Source organism: Chiloscyllium punctatum, chromosome 29 (assembly GCF_047496795.1).
Source record: "Chiloscyllium punctatum isolate Juve2018m chromosome 29, sChiPun1.3, whole genome shotgun sequence".
NCBI lineage: Eukaryota > Metazoa > Chordata > Chondrichthyes > Orectolobiformes > Hemiscylliidae > Chiloscyllium > Chiloscyllium punctatum.
The window spans coordinates 10,050,217-10,063,888 of NC_092767.1; the positions used below are offsets into that span (position 1 = coordinate 10,050,217).

Consider the following 13,672-nt stretch of genomic DNA (forward strand, 5'->3'; position numbering starts at 1 on the left):
AGGCTTACAAAGTTTCTCATTATATACAGTACAAATCCCTCCCCTCCTTGGCTCTAACAAGCCATGAGGTTCACATTCTTAAAAACATCATTATTCTCCAACTTGTATCCTTATCACAAAGTCTGCAACAAATGTCTCCAGACCCTCCCCTTCCTGGCTCTTAATGAGCCATGAGGTTCACATTCTTAAAAACATCATTATTCTCCAACTTGCATCCTTATCACAAAGTCTGCAACAAATGTCTCCAGACCCTAGAGGTGTTATTTTTCTCTCCCTGTAGTCTTATCAGTCAAAGACTTATTCTTCTCTGTGCTGTAGCAGATGTCTCTGTATCAATCTGTAGCAGATGTCTCTCGAGTCGTTTCCCTGTCTTGCAGCCTTTATCAGTCAAGGACTCCTCCTTCCCTGCCTGTGTTAATGGTTTCATCAATCAAGGGCCTGTTTGTTTTTACTCTGCTCACAAATTGTCAGCATTCTGCACAATTTAAACTATTCTACTTTTGAGTATACAAAATGTTTTAGAAAAGAAACAAAAGTTTTGTCTTTTATTATAGATCAGTCTGTGGTCCAGGCACATCTTAAAGTTTAAACCGAAATTACCTCTCACAATTCCACCCTTTTCTTTCTTTAAGATGTGCCTGACCAAGATAGCCCCCCCTCCTCAAGGGCCCGGGAAATCCTTGGTCTTTCGCAGCAACATCACTTTAAGTTCACACGTCCCATGTTGTGGAACCACCACTGCCTGGAGTCGGGAAATATTTTTCTGAATTAAAAACTGAATACAGGGAGTTAGGCAGGGTAATACGAGAAGAAGAATCATGCCCCCCCCCCAACCACCAGCAACGCCGTGCGCCACCAGCTACCACCTAGGAGACCATCCCACCATCCGATGCCACTAAGAGGACGCCAAGATTGTACTGGCACATGGGCCAATTTCCGAATTTCTTCGGAAATTTTCAAAACCGCTTTACCATTATCGTCAATTTCTAGACAGCAGTTAGTCAGGTTAAACTTCCCGTACACACCCCCCCTCCGAGGCCAACAGATAATCCAAGGCAAGTCGGTTTTGATATATAGCAGCCCTCATCTGATCCTGCTGCTTAGCCAGCAACTCCAGGGCCAGGGCAGTCCGGTTAGTAATAACCTCTACGACTGCTTGGAGCCTGATAATTCGATTTAACATATAGATAGGAGTACGATATCCCCATGATCCGTCCTGTGCCCATGTAGCTGGCCCGTAGTATTCAATAATCCGGGCCGGTGGCCACTCATCCCCCCAATCACTGACTTGGATATCCCTTGGTGACCTACGGAGGGAGTCAAAGAGTTTAATCCCCAAATCATCGCCTTCCTCCCGGGGTAATAGGAAGAACGCAGGTCGTATTAGACCCAGGAAGCATACCCCAGCCCATCCCATGGGCAGTTTGGAGTATGCCCGATTACCGCATATCCAAAATAGGCCATCTGGAGCAGGCCCTCCCTGCCTCACAACGTCATCCCACAGCTCCTTTACCCCAGGGACGCCCTCATAAGGACCAGGACCACTGCAATTCCAGTATTCGGACTCCTGACCCAGAGTCTGGACAGGAGTATCCCAGCATCGATTCCCCCGACAACCACCACTCCAGACTCTCATCATGCCATCGGAAGAATCAGAACCTAGTTCGTCAGAGGAGGAATCAGTACGTAATGGAACGCAATTTTTATGACCTCGGTTTGCAATGTACCAAGTAATATCCTCAGGCCACCATACTCGCGTGGTTGCATCCAACATATTCTGACAGGGACTAATCCCTACCTCCACGGTCCCCTTGCCTTCAATACAGAACTGGCCCTCAGGGCTGTTTGTCAGTCTCCACCCCTGGCTTTTTCTGTCGTTGACATGAGTCCAAGTGGTTTGCTGCAATTCCCCTATGTCTAAGCTTTGACCAGTCCACGGCCATTGTTCCGACATATGCGGCCCCCCACAAACCCAGCAATTGCTAACATTTAAAACAGTGGCTATTCTAGAGGTGAGATCAATAAACAGGTTTTGTGTAACATCAGGGAGTTCAATTTTTCCTTCTACCTCTTCGTATATGGATGGCACTTTCGGGAGCACGACCGTTCCCTAACGGTCTTGCTCCTTCCCCAACCCCCGATCAGTGATCTGTATCTTGGTCTCCTTGACTCTGTCAACCTGCTCCCTGAGCAACACGGAGGATAGGTCCCACCTCCCAGTTTTGCTAATAGACACCCAGCGGTCATTTATAGGGCATCCACGGATTTTGCCACCGTATCCTTTATTATATACCTGATAATAGGGTCTCCCATCCTCCCAACATTCGTGTCGTGCACTCACATCGTAACACCTATCGTCCACATAGGAATGGGACACAATGTTCCCGAGTAGATTCAAATCCCAAGTCTTACTATAGTTCGACATTTGTCACATCTCCCCTCACCCTCCCCCACATACAGGAGTAAATTGATCAATATCCCCACCAATACAGTCCAAGTAGAGTTCATTATTGCTGTCTTTTCAGTTTTACCACCAACGGCTTGTCCCCTTGCTCGCATGTCCAAGTGCTTTCTTCTTCAGATGGAACAGGCCCCTTTATCCTCGATGCGTGGACCCACCCTTTCTCTTTCGTCCGAACAGCTGCTTCAGTTGTTAACAGAACCAGGAACGGTCCTTCCCACCGCGGCTGGAGCTTTTCGGCCTTCCAGGTCTTAACAAGTACCCAGTCTCCGGGCTCCACCTTATGCAAGAGGAAGTCGAGCGGCGGAGTGTGAGCCAGGAGACCTTTCCTCCGGAGTTCTCTTGGGCAAATTTGACCTCAGTGGGATCCCTCCTGCGCCACGTGGTGTACCACAGATTGAGGTCACCTTTGATATTGACGCAAATGGCATCTTGAATGTCTCTGCTGTGGACAAGAGCACTGGCAAAGAGAGCAAAATCACCATCACCAATAACAAGGGCAGGTTGAGTAAGGAGGAGATCGAGAGGATAGTGCAGGAAGCGGAGAGGTACAAAGGTCAGGATGATATGCAGCGTGAGAAAATTACAGCCAAGAATTCCCTGGAGTCGTACGCATTTAACATGAAGAGTTCAGTGGAGGAAGAGAAAACGAAAGGCAAGATCAGTGAGGAAGATAAGAACAAAGTCATCGAAACGTGTAACCAGGCCATCTCCTGGCTGGAGGCAAACCAAACAGCAGAGAAGGAGGACTTTGAGCAGCAGTTGAAAGATTTGAAAAAAAAAATATGCAAGCCCATCATTGCCAAACTTTACCAGGGAGGTATGCCCGAAGGGCCATTCTCAGAACAAGTCAGAAAGGACCCTTCTGGTGGACCAACAATTGAAGAGGTTGATTGAAACTTTAACTCTCTTCAAAGTAATATCATTTTCAGTTGGTCTCTCTTCTCCACCATTCCATCCCCCCACCTCCCTGAAATTGCAACAGTCCTTTAGAATTTCTCGGGGCTTCTGTAAACCCAGTTGATTTGGACATTTGCACAGTTAGGTAAATGATGGCCTACATTTCTGAAGTTTGGGTGTTTGAATGGTAGCAATTAAACGTGTCAATGGTGAATTTTTCTGCAAACTGTTTCCTGTATGTTTTATACATTGAGTAGTTTACACCCTTTTAGCTGCTAATGGAGTTCTTTCTCAGTTTTCTGCACACTACAAGAATGCACCGTATGATTCAGAAATTCAGTCAGTTGTCACTAATCCTGAGAAGTTATTGTTTAGACAGGTTATACTTACAGTTAAGCAAGCCAGCTATTCTTTCTGTCATGTAGTTGGAACAGTGTTCCCTTATAATAAATAGTATACAACAGAGATTCTATTTTCATACAGACCACAAGAAGGTGGTGTTATAACAATTGGCAGCCTTTGCAGACTTAATTTGTATGCAATTATTGGGGAAAGTAATCACAATTAAATATCTTTGGTGGAAAATGCATAACATCCGAGCAGTGGCTATCAATCATACAATTTCTCTCCGTGCACAACCAATTTTCAGATGATGTCCTTTGTGTTCTCCAAAAGCTTGTTTAACCATTTGAATCATTAAGTGGATAGGACCAATTTTCATGCATTGTGTGTCTGTTGCTGTCATAAATGTTTTTTTGTTTGCAGCAAAATTTAAGTTTTTTTTTGATACCTTCCAGACATTGATTCTCTCACAATCTTTTCCATTTTTATGACTTTTCTTTCAACTCTGTCTGTTTTTTTCCCTTGGTTAATCATTCTTTGATATTCCCTTCCTGGAATCATTTTTCCTCACTGAGGAAACTGGGAGTCATGAACTATTTTCATAAAAGTGTGCAGTCGTTCATTAGTTGTCTTTTCTATTAAACTTCTTTCTGAGTCCACTCCAGTTAACTCTGCACAATTCCTACCTTCTTCGAGTTTATAGCACAGTTGTTTTCAACCCAAGTTTCTTACTCTTAACATGAATGCTAACTTCTATCATATTATGGTCACTGTAACCTTTAGAGTTTATTTTTACTTTGTGATCATGTATTAAACCTTCCTCAGTATATATTATCAGACGCAAAATAGCTTGATTCCCATTTGGATGTAGAACATATGATTCTAGAAAAGTGTCCTTCTGACTTCCTTAGGCAACTTGATTTTCCCAATCTACATGAAAATTAAAATCACCAGTGATAAATATACTGCCTGTTTTTTACACACCTTATTTTCTCCCTGAACTATTCTGTCCCAAAGAAAGCTACTGTTGATGGGTCTGTGGACAACTCCCAGCAGCATCTTTACCCATTATTTTTATAAGCTCCCACTTATATGGATTTTACAACATATGTTTCCAAGATCATTTCCTGCTACTTATACTTATTCTATCTACAAATAACAAAACATACCCCAGCCCATCCCTTAATCGCCTTAGATCCCTTATTTCCCATTTCCGAGGACTTCGTATTTCTCCCGTGATAATCTATCACAATGTAGCCAATTCCCGGACCTTCATCCCGTGATCGCCCAGGTTCCTTTGCAGGCACCCCCGGTCTTTGGATTCCTGTGTCCTACGTCTCTGTGACACAGATCACAGGCACCCCGTAGGTACACGTTCCTCCGCAAACACGGTCTCTGCAAAATCCCTCACAGGCCAGCCCCGGTCTCTAGATACCTGAGTCCTACGTCTCTGTAGAAAAATCCACAGGCACCCCGTAGGTCCCCAGGCGTCCGGAAACACGGTCCCCGCAAGTTTTTCTTACCTGGGTTCGGTGCACCGAAATTACTCGATCGTTAACTGTCCCCACTGCCTCGGCCACACCCCTCCTTTGTTTTCCTGAGCCTCCCGGATATCACTCGCTCAAGCCGCGCGGGGCGACAAGCAAGGAATCAGGGACTGCTGAAATCAGCAGGGTGCACCTTCTCCGATGTCCTTCCTCAGCTCCCCCCGCGGCCGGAGTGTTGATCCCGGACGACGAGCCCCCAAGTTGTTAGAAACGAAAATCGCTTCTTAATAATCGCTCTAGACAAATTCAGGAAAACAAAGTTTTATTAGCAAGTCTGCAGAGTCGGGCACCCTTCTGAGTAAAAGGCGCGCTGAGGCTTACAAAGTTTCTCATTATATACAGTACAAATCCCTCCCCTCCTTGGCTCTAACAAGCCATGAGGTTCACATTCTTAAAAACATCATTATTCTCCAACTTGTATCCTTATCACAAAGTCTGCAACAAATGTCTCCAGACCCTCCCCTTCCTGGCTCTTAATGAGCCATGAGGTTCACATTCTTAAAAACATCATTATTCTCCAACTTGCATCCTTATCACAAAGTCTGCAACAAATGTCTCCAGACCCAAGAGGTGTTATTTTTCTCTCCCTGTAGTCTTATCAGTCAAAGACTTATTCTTCTCTGTGCTGTAGCAGATGTCTCTGTATCAATCTGTAGCAGATGTCTCTCGAGTCGTTTCCCTGTCTTGCAGCCTTTATCAGTCAAGGACTCCTCCTTCCCTGCCTGTGTTAATGGTTTCATCAATCAAGGGCCTGTTTGTTTTTACTCTGCTCACAAATTGTCAGCATTCTGCACAATTTAAACTATTCTACTTTTGAATAAACAAAATGTTTTAGAAAAGAAACAAAAGTTTTGTCCTTTATTATAGATCAGTCTGTGGTCCAGGCACATCTTAAAGTTTAAACCGAAATTACCTCTCACATAAGTGCTGCATCGAGACCCAGCACTATCGGATATGTAAGTGCTGCTTCAAGCCACAGCACTATCGGATATGTAAGTGCTGCTTCGATCCCCAACACTATCGGATATGTAACTGCTGCTTCAAGCTCTAGCAGAATCGGATATGTAAGTGCTGCTTCAAGCCCCAGCACTATCGGATATGTAAGTGCTGCTTCGAGCCCCAGCACTATCGGATATGTAAGTGCTGCTTCAAGCCCCAACGCTATCGGATATGTAAGTGCTGCTTCGAACCCCAACACTATCGGATAGGTAAGTGCTGCTTCAAGCCCCAGCATTATCGGATATGTAAGTGCTGCTTCGAGCCCCAGCCATAGCTGATATGTAAGTGCTGCTTCAAGCCCCAACGCTATCGGATATGTAAGTGCTGCTTCGTATCCCAGCACTATCGGATATGTAAGTGCTGCTTCAAGCCCCAGCACTATCGGATATGCAAGTACTGCTTCGAACCCCAACACATTCGGATATGTAAGTGCTGCTTCGAACCCCAACACTATCGGATATGTAAGTGCTGCTTCAAGCCCCAGCACTATCGGATATGTAAGTGCTGCTTCGAGCCCCAGCACTATCGGATATGTACGTGCTGCTTCAAGCCCCAACGCTATCGGATATTTAAGTGCTGCTTCAAGCCCAAATTCTATCGGATATGTAAGTGCTGCTTCGAGCCCCAACACTATCGGATATGTAAGTGCTGCTTCGAGCACCAACACTATCGGATATATAAGTGCTGCTTCGAGCGCCAGCACTATCGGATATATAAGTGCTGCTTCAAGCCCCACCACTATCGGATATGTAAGTGCTGCTTCTGCTTCGAGCCCCAACAATATCGGATATGTAAGTGCTGCTTCGATCCCCAACACTATCGGATATGTAAGTGATGCTTCGAGCCCCAACACTATCGGATATGTAAGTGCTGCTTCGAGCCCCAGCACTATCGGAGATGTAAGTGCCGCTTCAAGCCCCAACACTATCGGATATGTAAGTGCTGCTCCGAACCACAACACTATCGGATATGTAAGTGCTGCTTCAAGCCCTAGCAGAATCGGATATGTAAGTGCTGCTTCAAGCCCCAGCACTATCGGATATGTAAGTGCTGCTTCGAGCCCCAGCACTATCGGATATGTAAGTGCTGCTTCACGCCCTAGCAGAATCGGATATGTAAGTGCTGCTTCGAGCCTCAACACTTTCGGATGTGTAAGTGCTGCTTCGAGCCCCAGCACTATCGGAGATGTAAGTGCCGCTTCAAGCCCCAACACTATCGGATATGTAAGTGCTGCTTCGAACCCCAACACTATCGGATACGTAAGTGATACTTCGAGCCCCAACAATATCAGATATGTAAGTGCTGCTTCGACCCCCAAGACGATCGTAAACGTAAGTGCTGCTTCAAGCCCCAGCACAATCGGATATGTAAGTGCTGCTTCCAGTCTCAACACTATCGGAAACGTAAGTGCTGCTTCAAGCCCTAGCAGAATCGGATATGTAAGTGCTGCTTCAAGCCCCAGCACTATCGGATATGTAAGTGCTGCTTCGAGTCCCAGCACTATCGGATATGTAAGTGCTGCTTCAAGCCCCAACGCTATCGGATATGTAAGTGCTGCTTCGAACCCCAACACCATCGGATATGTAAGTGCTGCTTCAAGCCCCAGCACTATCGGATATGTAAGTGCTGCTTCGAGCTCCAGCACTAGCTGATATGTAAGTGCTGCTTCAAGCCCCAACGCTATCGTATATGTAAGTGCTGCTTCGAAACCCAACACCATCGGATATGTAAGTGCTGCTTCAAGCCCCAGCACTATCGGATATGTAAGTGCTGCTTCGAGCCCCAGCACTAGCTGATATGTAAGTGCTGCTTCAAGCCCCAACGCTATCGGATATGTCAGTGCTGCTTCGTATCCCAGCACTATCGGATATGTAAGTGCTGCTTCAAGCCCCAGCACTATCGGATATGCAAGTACTGCTTCGAACCCCAACACATTCGGATATGTAAGTGCTGCTTCGAACCCCAACACTATCGGATATGTAAGTGCTGCTTCAAGCCCCAGTACTATCGGATATGTAAGTGAAACTTCGAGCCCCAGCACTATCGGATATGTACGTGCTGCTTCAAGCCCCAACGCTATCGGATATGTAAGTGCTGCTTCAAGCCCCAACACTATCGGAAATGTAAGTGCTGCTTCGAGCCCTAGCACTATCGGATATGTAAGTGCTGCTTCAACCCAAACGCTATCGGATATGTAAGTGCTGCTTCAAGCCCCAACACTATCGGATATGTAAGTGCTGCTTCAAGTCCCAATACTATCGGATATGTAAGTGCTGCTTTAAGCCCCAACACTATCGGATATGTAAGTGCTGCTTCAAGCCCCAGCACTATCGGATATGTAAGTGCTGCTTCACGCCCCAACACTATCGGTATGTAAGTGCTGCTTCAAGCCACAGCACTATCGGATATGTAAGTGCTGCTTCAAGCCCCAGCACTATCCAATATGGAAGTGCTGCTTCAAGCCCCAACACTATCGGATATGTAAGTGCTGCTTCGAGCCCCAACGCTATCGGATATGTAAGTGCTGCTTCGAGCCCCAACACTATCGGATATGTAAGTGCTGCTTCGAGCCGCAACTCTATCGGATATGTAAGTGCTGCTTCAAGCCCCATCACTATCAGATATGTAAGTGCTTCTTCGAGCCCCAAGACTATCGGAAACGTAAGTGCTGCTTCAAGCCCCAACACTATCGGATATGTAAGTGCTGCTCCGAACCCCAACACTATCGGATATGTAAGTGCTGCTTCAAGCCCTAGCAGAATCGGATATGTAAGTGCTGCTTCGAGCCGCAGCACTATCGGATATGTAATTGCTGCTTCAAAACCCAACGCTAACGGATATGTAAGTGCTGCTTCGAACCCCAACACCATCGGATATGTAAGTGCTGCTTCAAGCCCCATCACTATCAGATATGTAAGTGCTTCTTCGAGCCCCAAGACTATCGGAAACGTAAGTGCTGCTTCAAGCCCCAACACTATCGGATATGTAAGTGCTGCTCCGAACCCCAACACTATCGGATATGTAAGTGCTGCTTCAAGCCCTAGCAGAATCGGATATGTAACTGCTGCTTCAAGCCCTAGCAGAATCGGATATGTAAGTGCTGCTTCAAGCCCCAGCACTATCGGATATGTAAGTGCTGCTTCGAGCCCCAGCACTATCGGATATGTAAGTGCTGCTTCAAGCCCCAACGCTATCGGATATGTAAGTGCTGCTTCGAACCCCAACACTATCGGATATGTAAGTGCTGCTTCAAGCCCCAGCACTATCGGATATGTAAGTGCTGCGTCGAGCCCCAGCACTAGCTGATATGTAAGTGCTGCTTCAAGCCCCAACGCTATCGGATATGTAAGTGCTGCTTCGTATCCCAGCACTATCGGATATGTAAGTGCTGCTTCAAGCCCCAGCACTATCGGATATGCAAGTACTGCTTCGAACCCCAACACATTCGGATATGTAAGTGCTGCTTCGAACCCCAACACTATCGCATATGTAAGTGCTGCTTCAAGCCCCAGCACTATCGGATATGTAAGTGCTGCTTCGAGCCCCAGCACTATCGGATATGTACGTGCTGCTTCAAGCCCCAACGCTCTCGGATATGTAAGTGCTGCTTCAAGCCCCAACACTATCGGATATGTAAGTGCTGCTTCGAGCCCTAGCACTATCGGATATGTAAGTGCTGTTTCAACCCAAACGCTATCGGATATGTAAGTGCTGCTTCAAGCCCCAACACTATCGGATATGTAAGTGCTGCTTCAAGTCCCAATACTATCGGATATGTAAGTGCTGCTTTAAGCCCCAACACTATCGGATATGTAAGTGCTGCTTCAAACCCCAGCACTATCGGATATGGAAGTGCTGCTTCACGCCCCAACACTATCGGTATGTAAGTGCTGCTTCAAGCCCCAGCACTATCGGATATGTAAGTGCTGCTTCAAGCCCCAGCACTATCCACTATGGAAGTGCTGCTTCAAGCCCCAACACTATCGGATATGTAAGTGCTGCTTCGAGCCCCAACGCTATGGGATGTGTAAGTGCTGCTTCGAACCCCAACACTATCGGATATGTAAGTGCTGCTTCAAGTCCCAATACTATCGGATATGTAAGTGCTGCTTTAAGCCCCAACACTATCGGATATGTAAGTGCTGCTTCAAACCCCAGCACTATCGGATATGGAAGTGCTGCTTCACGCCCCAATACTATCGGTATGTAAGTGCTGCTTCAAGCCCCAGCACTATCGGATATGTAAGTGCTGCTTCAAGCCCCAGCACTATCCACTATGGAAGTGCTGCTTCAAGCCCCAACACTATCGGATATGTAAGTGCTGCTTCGAGCCCCAACACTATCGGATATGTAAGTGCTGCTTCGAACCCCAACTCTATCGGATATGTAAGTGCTGCTTCAAGCCCCATCACTATCAGATATGTAAGTGCTGCTTCGAGCCCCAAGACTATCGGAAACGTAAGTGCTGCTTCAAGCCCCAACACTATCGGATATGTAAGTGCTGCTCCGAACCCCAACACTATCGGATATGTAAGTGCTGCTTCAAGCCCTAGCAGAATCTGATATGTAAGTGCTGCTTCAAGCCCCAGCACTATCGGATATGTAAGTGCTGCTTCGAGCCCCAGCACTATCGGATATGTAAGTGCTTCTTCGAGCTCCAGCGCTATCGGAGATGTAAGTGCCGCTTCAAGCCCCAACACTATCGGATATGTAAGTGCTGCTCCGAACCCCAACACTATCGAATATGTAAGTGATACTTCGAGCCCCAACAATATCAGATATGTAAGTGCTGCTTCGACTTCCAATACGATCGTAAACGTAAGTGCTGCTTCAAGCCCCAGCACAATCGGATATGTAAGTGCTGCTTCAAGCCTCAACACTATCAGAAACGTAAGTGCTGCTTCAAGCCACAGCACTATCGGATAAGTAAGTGCTGCTTCAAGCCCCAGCACTATCGGATATTTAAGTGCTGCTTCGAGCCCCAGCACTATCGGATAAGTAAGTGATGCTTCACGCCCCAGCACTATCGGATATGTAAGTGCTGCATCGAGCCCCAGCACTATCGGATATGTAAGTGCTGCTTCAAGCCCCAGCACTATCGGATATGTAAGTGCTGCTTTGATCCCCAACACTTTCGGATATATAACTGCTGCTTCAAGCCCCAGCACTATCGGATATGTAAGTGCTGATTCGCACCCCAGCACTATCGGATATGTAAGTGCTGCTTCGAGCCCCAGCACTATCGGATATGTAAGTGCTGCTTCAAGCCCCAACGCTATCGGATATGTAAGTGCTGCTTCAAGCCCCAGCAGTATCCAATATGGAAGTGCTGCTTCAAGCCCCAGCACTATCGGATATGTAAGTGCTGCTTCACGCCCCAACACTATCGTTATGTAAGTGCTGCTTCAAGCCCCAGCAGTATCCAATATGGAAGTGCTGCTTCAAGCCCCAACACTATCGGATATGTAAGTGCTGCTTGGAGCCCCAGCACTATCGGATATGTACGTGCTGCTTCAAGCCCCAACGCTATCGGATATGTAAGTGCTGCTTCCAGCCCCAACACTATCGGATATGTAGGTGCTGCTTCGAGCCCTAGCACTATCGGATGTGTAAGTGCTGCTTCAACCCAAACGCTATCGGATATGTAAGTGCTGCTTCAAGCCCCAACACTATCGGATATGTAAGTGCTGCTTCAAGTCCCAATACTATCGGATATGTAAGTGCTGCTTCAAGCCCCAGCAGTATCCAATATGGAAGTGCTGCTTCAAGCCCCAGCACTATCGGATATGTAAGTGCTGCTTCACGCCCCAACACTATCGGTATGTAAGTGCTGCTTCAAGCCCCAGCAGTATCCAATATGGAAGTGCTGCTTCAAGCCCCAACACTATCGGATATGTAAGTGCTGCTTCGTGCCCCAACGCTATGGGATATGTAAGTGCTGCTTCGAGCCCCAACACTATCGGATATGTAAGTGCTGCTTCGAGCCCCAACTCTATCGGATATGTAAGTGCTGCTTCAAGCCCCATCACTATCAGATATGTAACTGCTGCATCGAGCCCCAAGACTATCGGAAACGTAAGTGCTGCTTCAAGCCCCAACACTATCGGATATGTAAGTGCTGCTTCGAACCCCAACACTATCGGAAACGTAAGTGCTGCTTCAATCCCCAGCACTATCGGATATGTAAGTGCTGCTTCAAGTCCCAATACTATCGGATATGTAAGTGCTGCTTCAAACCCCAGCACTATCGGATATGGAAGTGCTGCTTCACGCCCCAACACTATCGGTATGTAAGTGCTGCTTCAAGCCCCAGCACTATCGGATATGTAAGTGCTGCTTCAAGCCCCAGCACTATCCACTATGGAAGTGCTGCTTCAAGCCCCAACACTATCGGATATGTAAGTGCTGCTTCGAGCCCCAACACTATCGGATATGTAAGTGCTGCTTCGAACCCCAACTCTATCGGATATGTAAGTGCTGCTTCAAGCCCCATCACTATCAGATATGTAAGTGCTGCTTCGAGCCCCAAGACTATCGGAAACGTAAGTGCTGCTTCAAGCCCCAACACTATCGGATATGTAAGTGCTGCTCCGAACCCCAACACTATCGGATATGTAAGTGCTGCTTCAAGCCCTAGCAGAATCTGATATGTAAGTGCTGCTTCAAGCCCCAGCACTATCGGATATGTAAGTGCTGCTTCGAGCCCCAGCACTATCGGATATGTAAGTGCTTCTTCGAGCTCCAGCGCTATCGGAGATGTAAGTGCCGCTTCAAGCCCCAACACTATCGGATATGTAAGTGCTGCTCCGAACCCCAACACTATCGAATATGTAAGTGATACTTCGAGCCCCAACAATATCAGATATGTAAGTGCTGCTTCGACTTCCAATACGATCGTAAACGTAAGTGCTGCTTCAAGCCCCAGCACAATCGGATATGTAAGTGCTGCTTCAAGCCTCAACACTATCAGAAACGTAAGTGCTGCTTCAAGCCACAGCACTATCGGATAAGTAAGTGCTGCTTCAAGCCCCAGCACTATCGGATATTTAAGTGCTGCTTCGAGCCCCAGCACTATCGGATAAGTAAGTGATGCTTCACGCCCCAGCACTATCGGATATGTAAGTGCTGCATCGAGCCCCAGCACTATCGGATATGTAAGTGCTGCTTCAAGCCCCAGCACTATCGGATATGTAAGTGCTGCTTTGATCCCCAACACTTTCGGATATATAACTGCTGCTTCAAGCCCCAGCACTATCGGATATGTAAGTGCTGATTCGCACCCCAGCACTATCGGATATGTAAGTGCTGCTTCGAGCCCCAGCACTATCGGATATGTAAGTGCTGCTTCAAGCCCCAACGCTATCGGATATGTAAGTGCTGCTTCAAGCCCCAGCAGTATCCAATATGGAAGTGCTGCTTCAAG

The 13,672-nt window shown here is 46.9% G+C and overlaps 1 protein-coding gene across 1 annotated transcript; it reads left to right on the top strand.

Annotated features, from left to right (window-relative positions):
• Positions 1–2,716: 2,716 nt before the first annotated feature.
• Positions 2,717–3,358, top strand: LOC140454390 (heat shock 70 kDa protein-like; the record flags this gene model as incomplete). The annotated part of the gene is made up of 1 exon (XM_072549092.1): positions 2,717–3,358. A coding segment is annotated over one exon (642 nt), but the record flags the coding sequence as incomplete, so codon positions are not given.
• Positions 3,359–13,672: the final 10,314 nt, after the last annotated feature.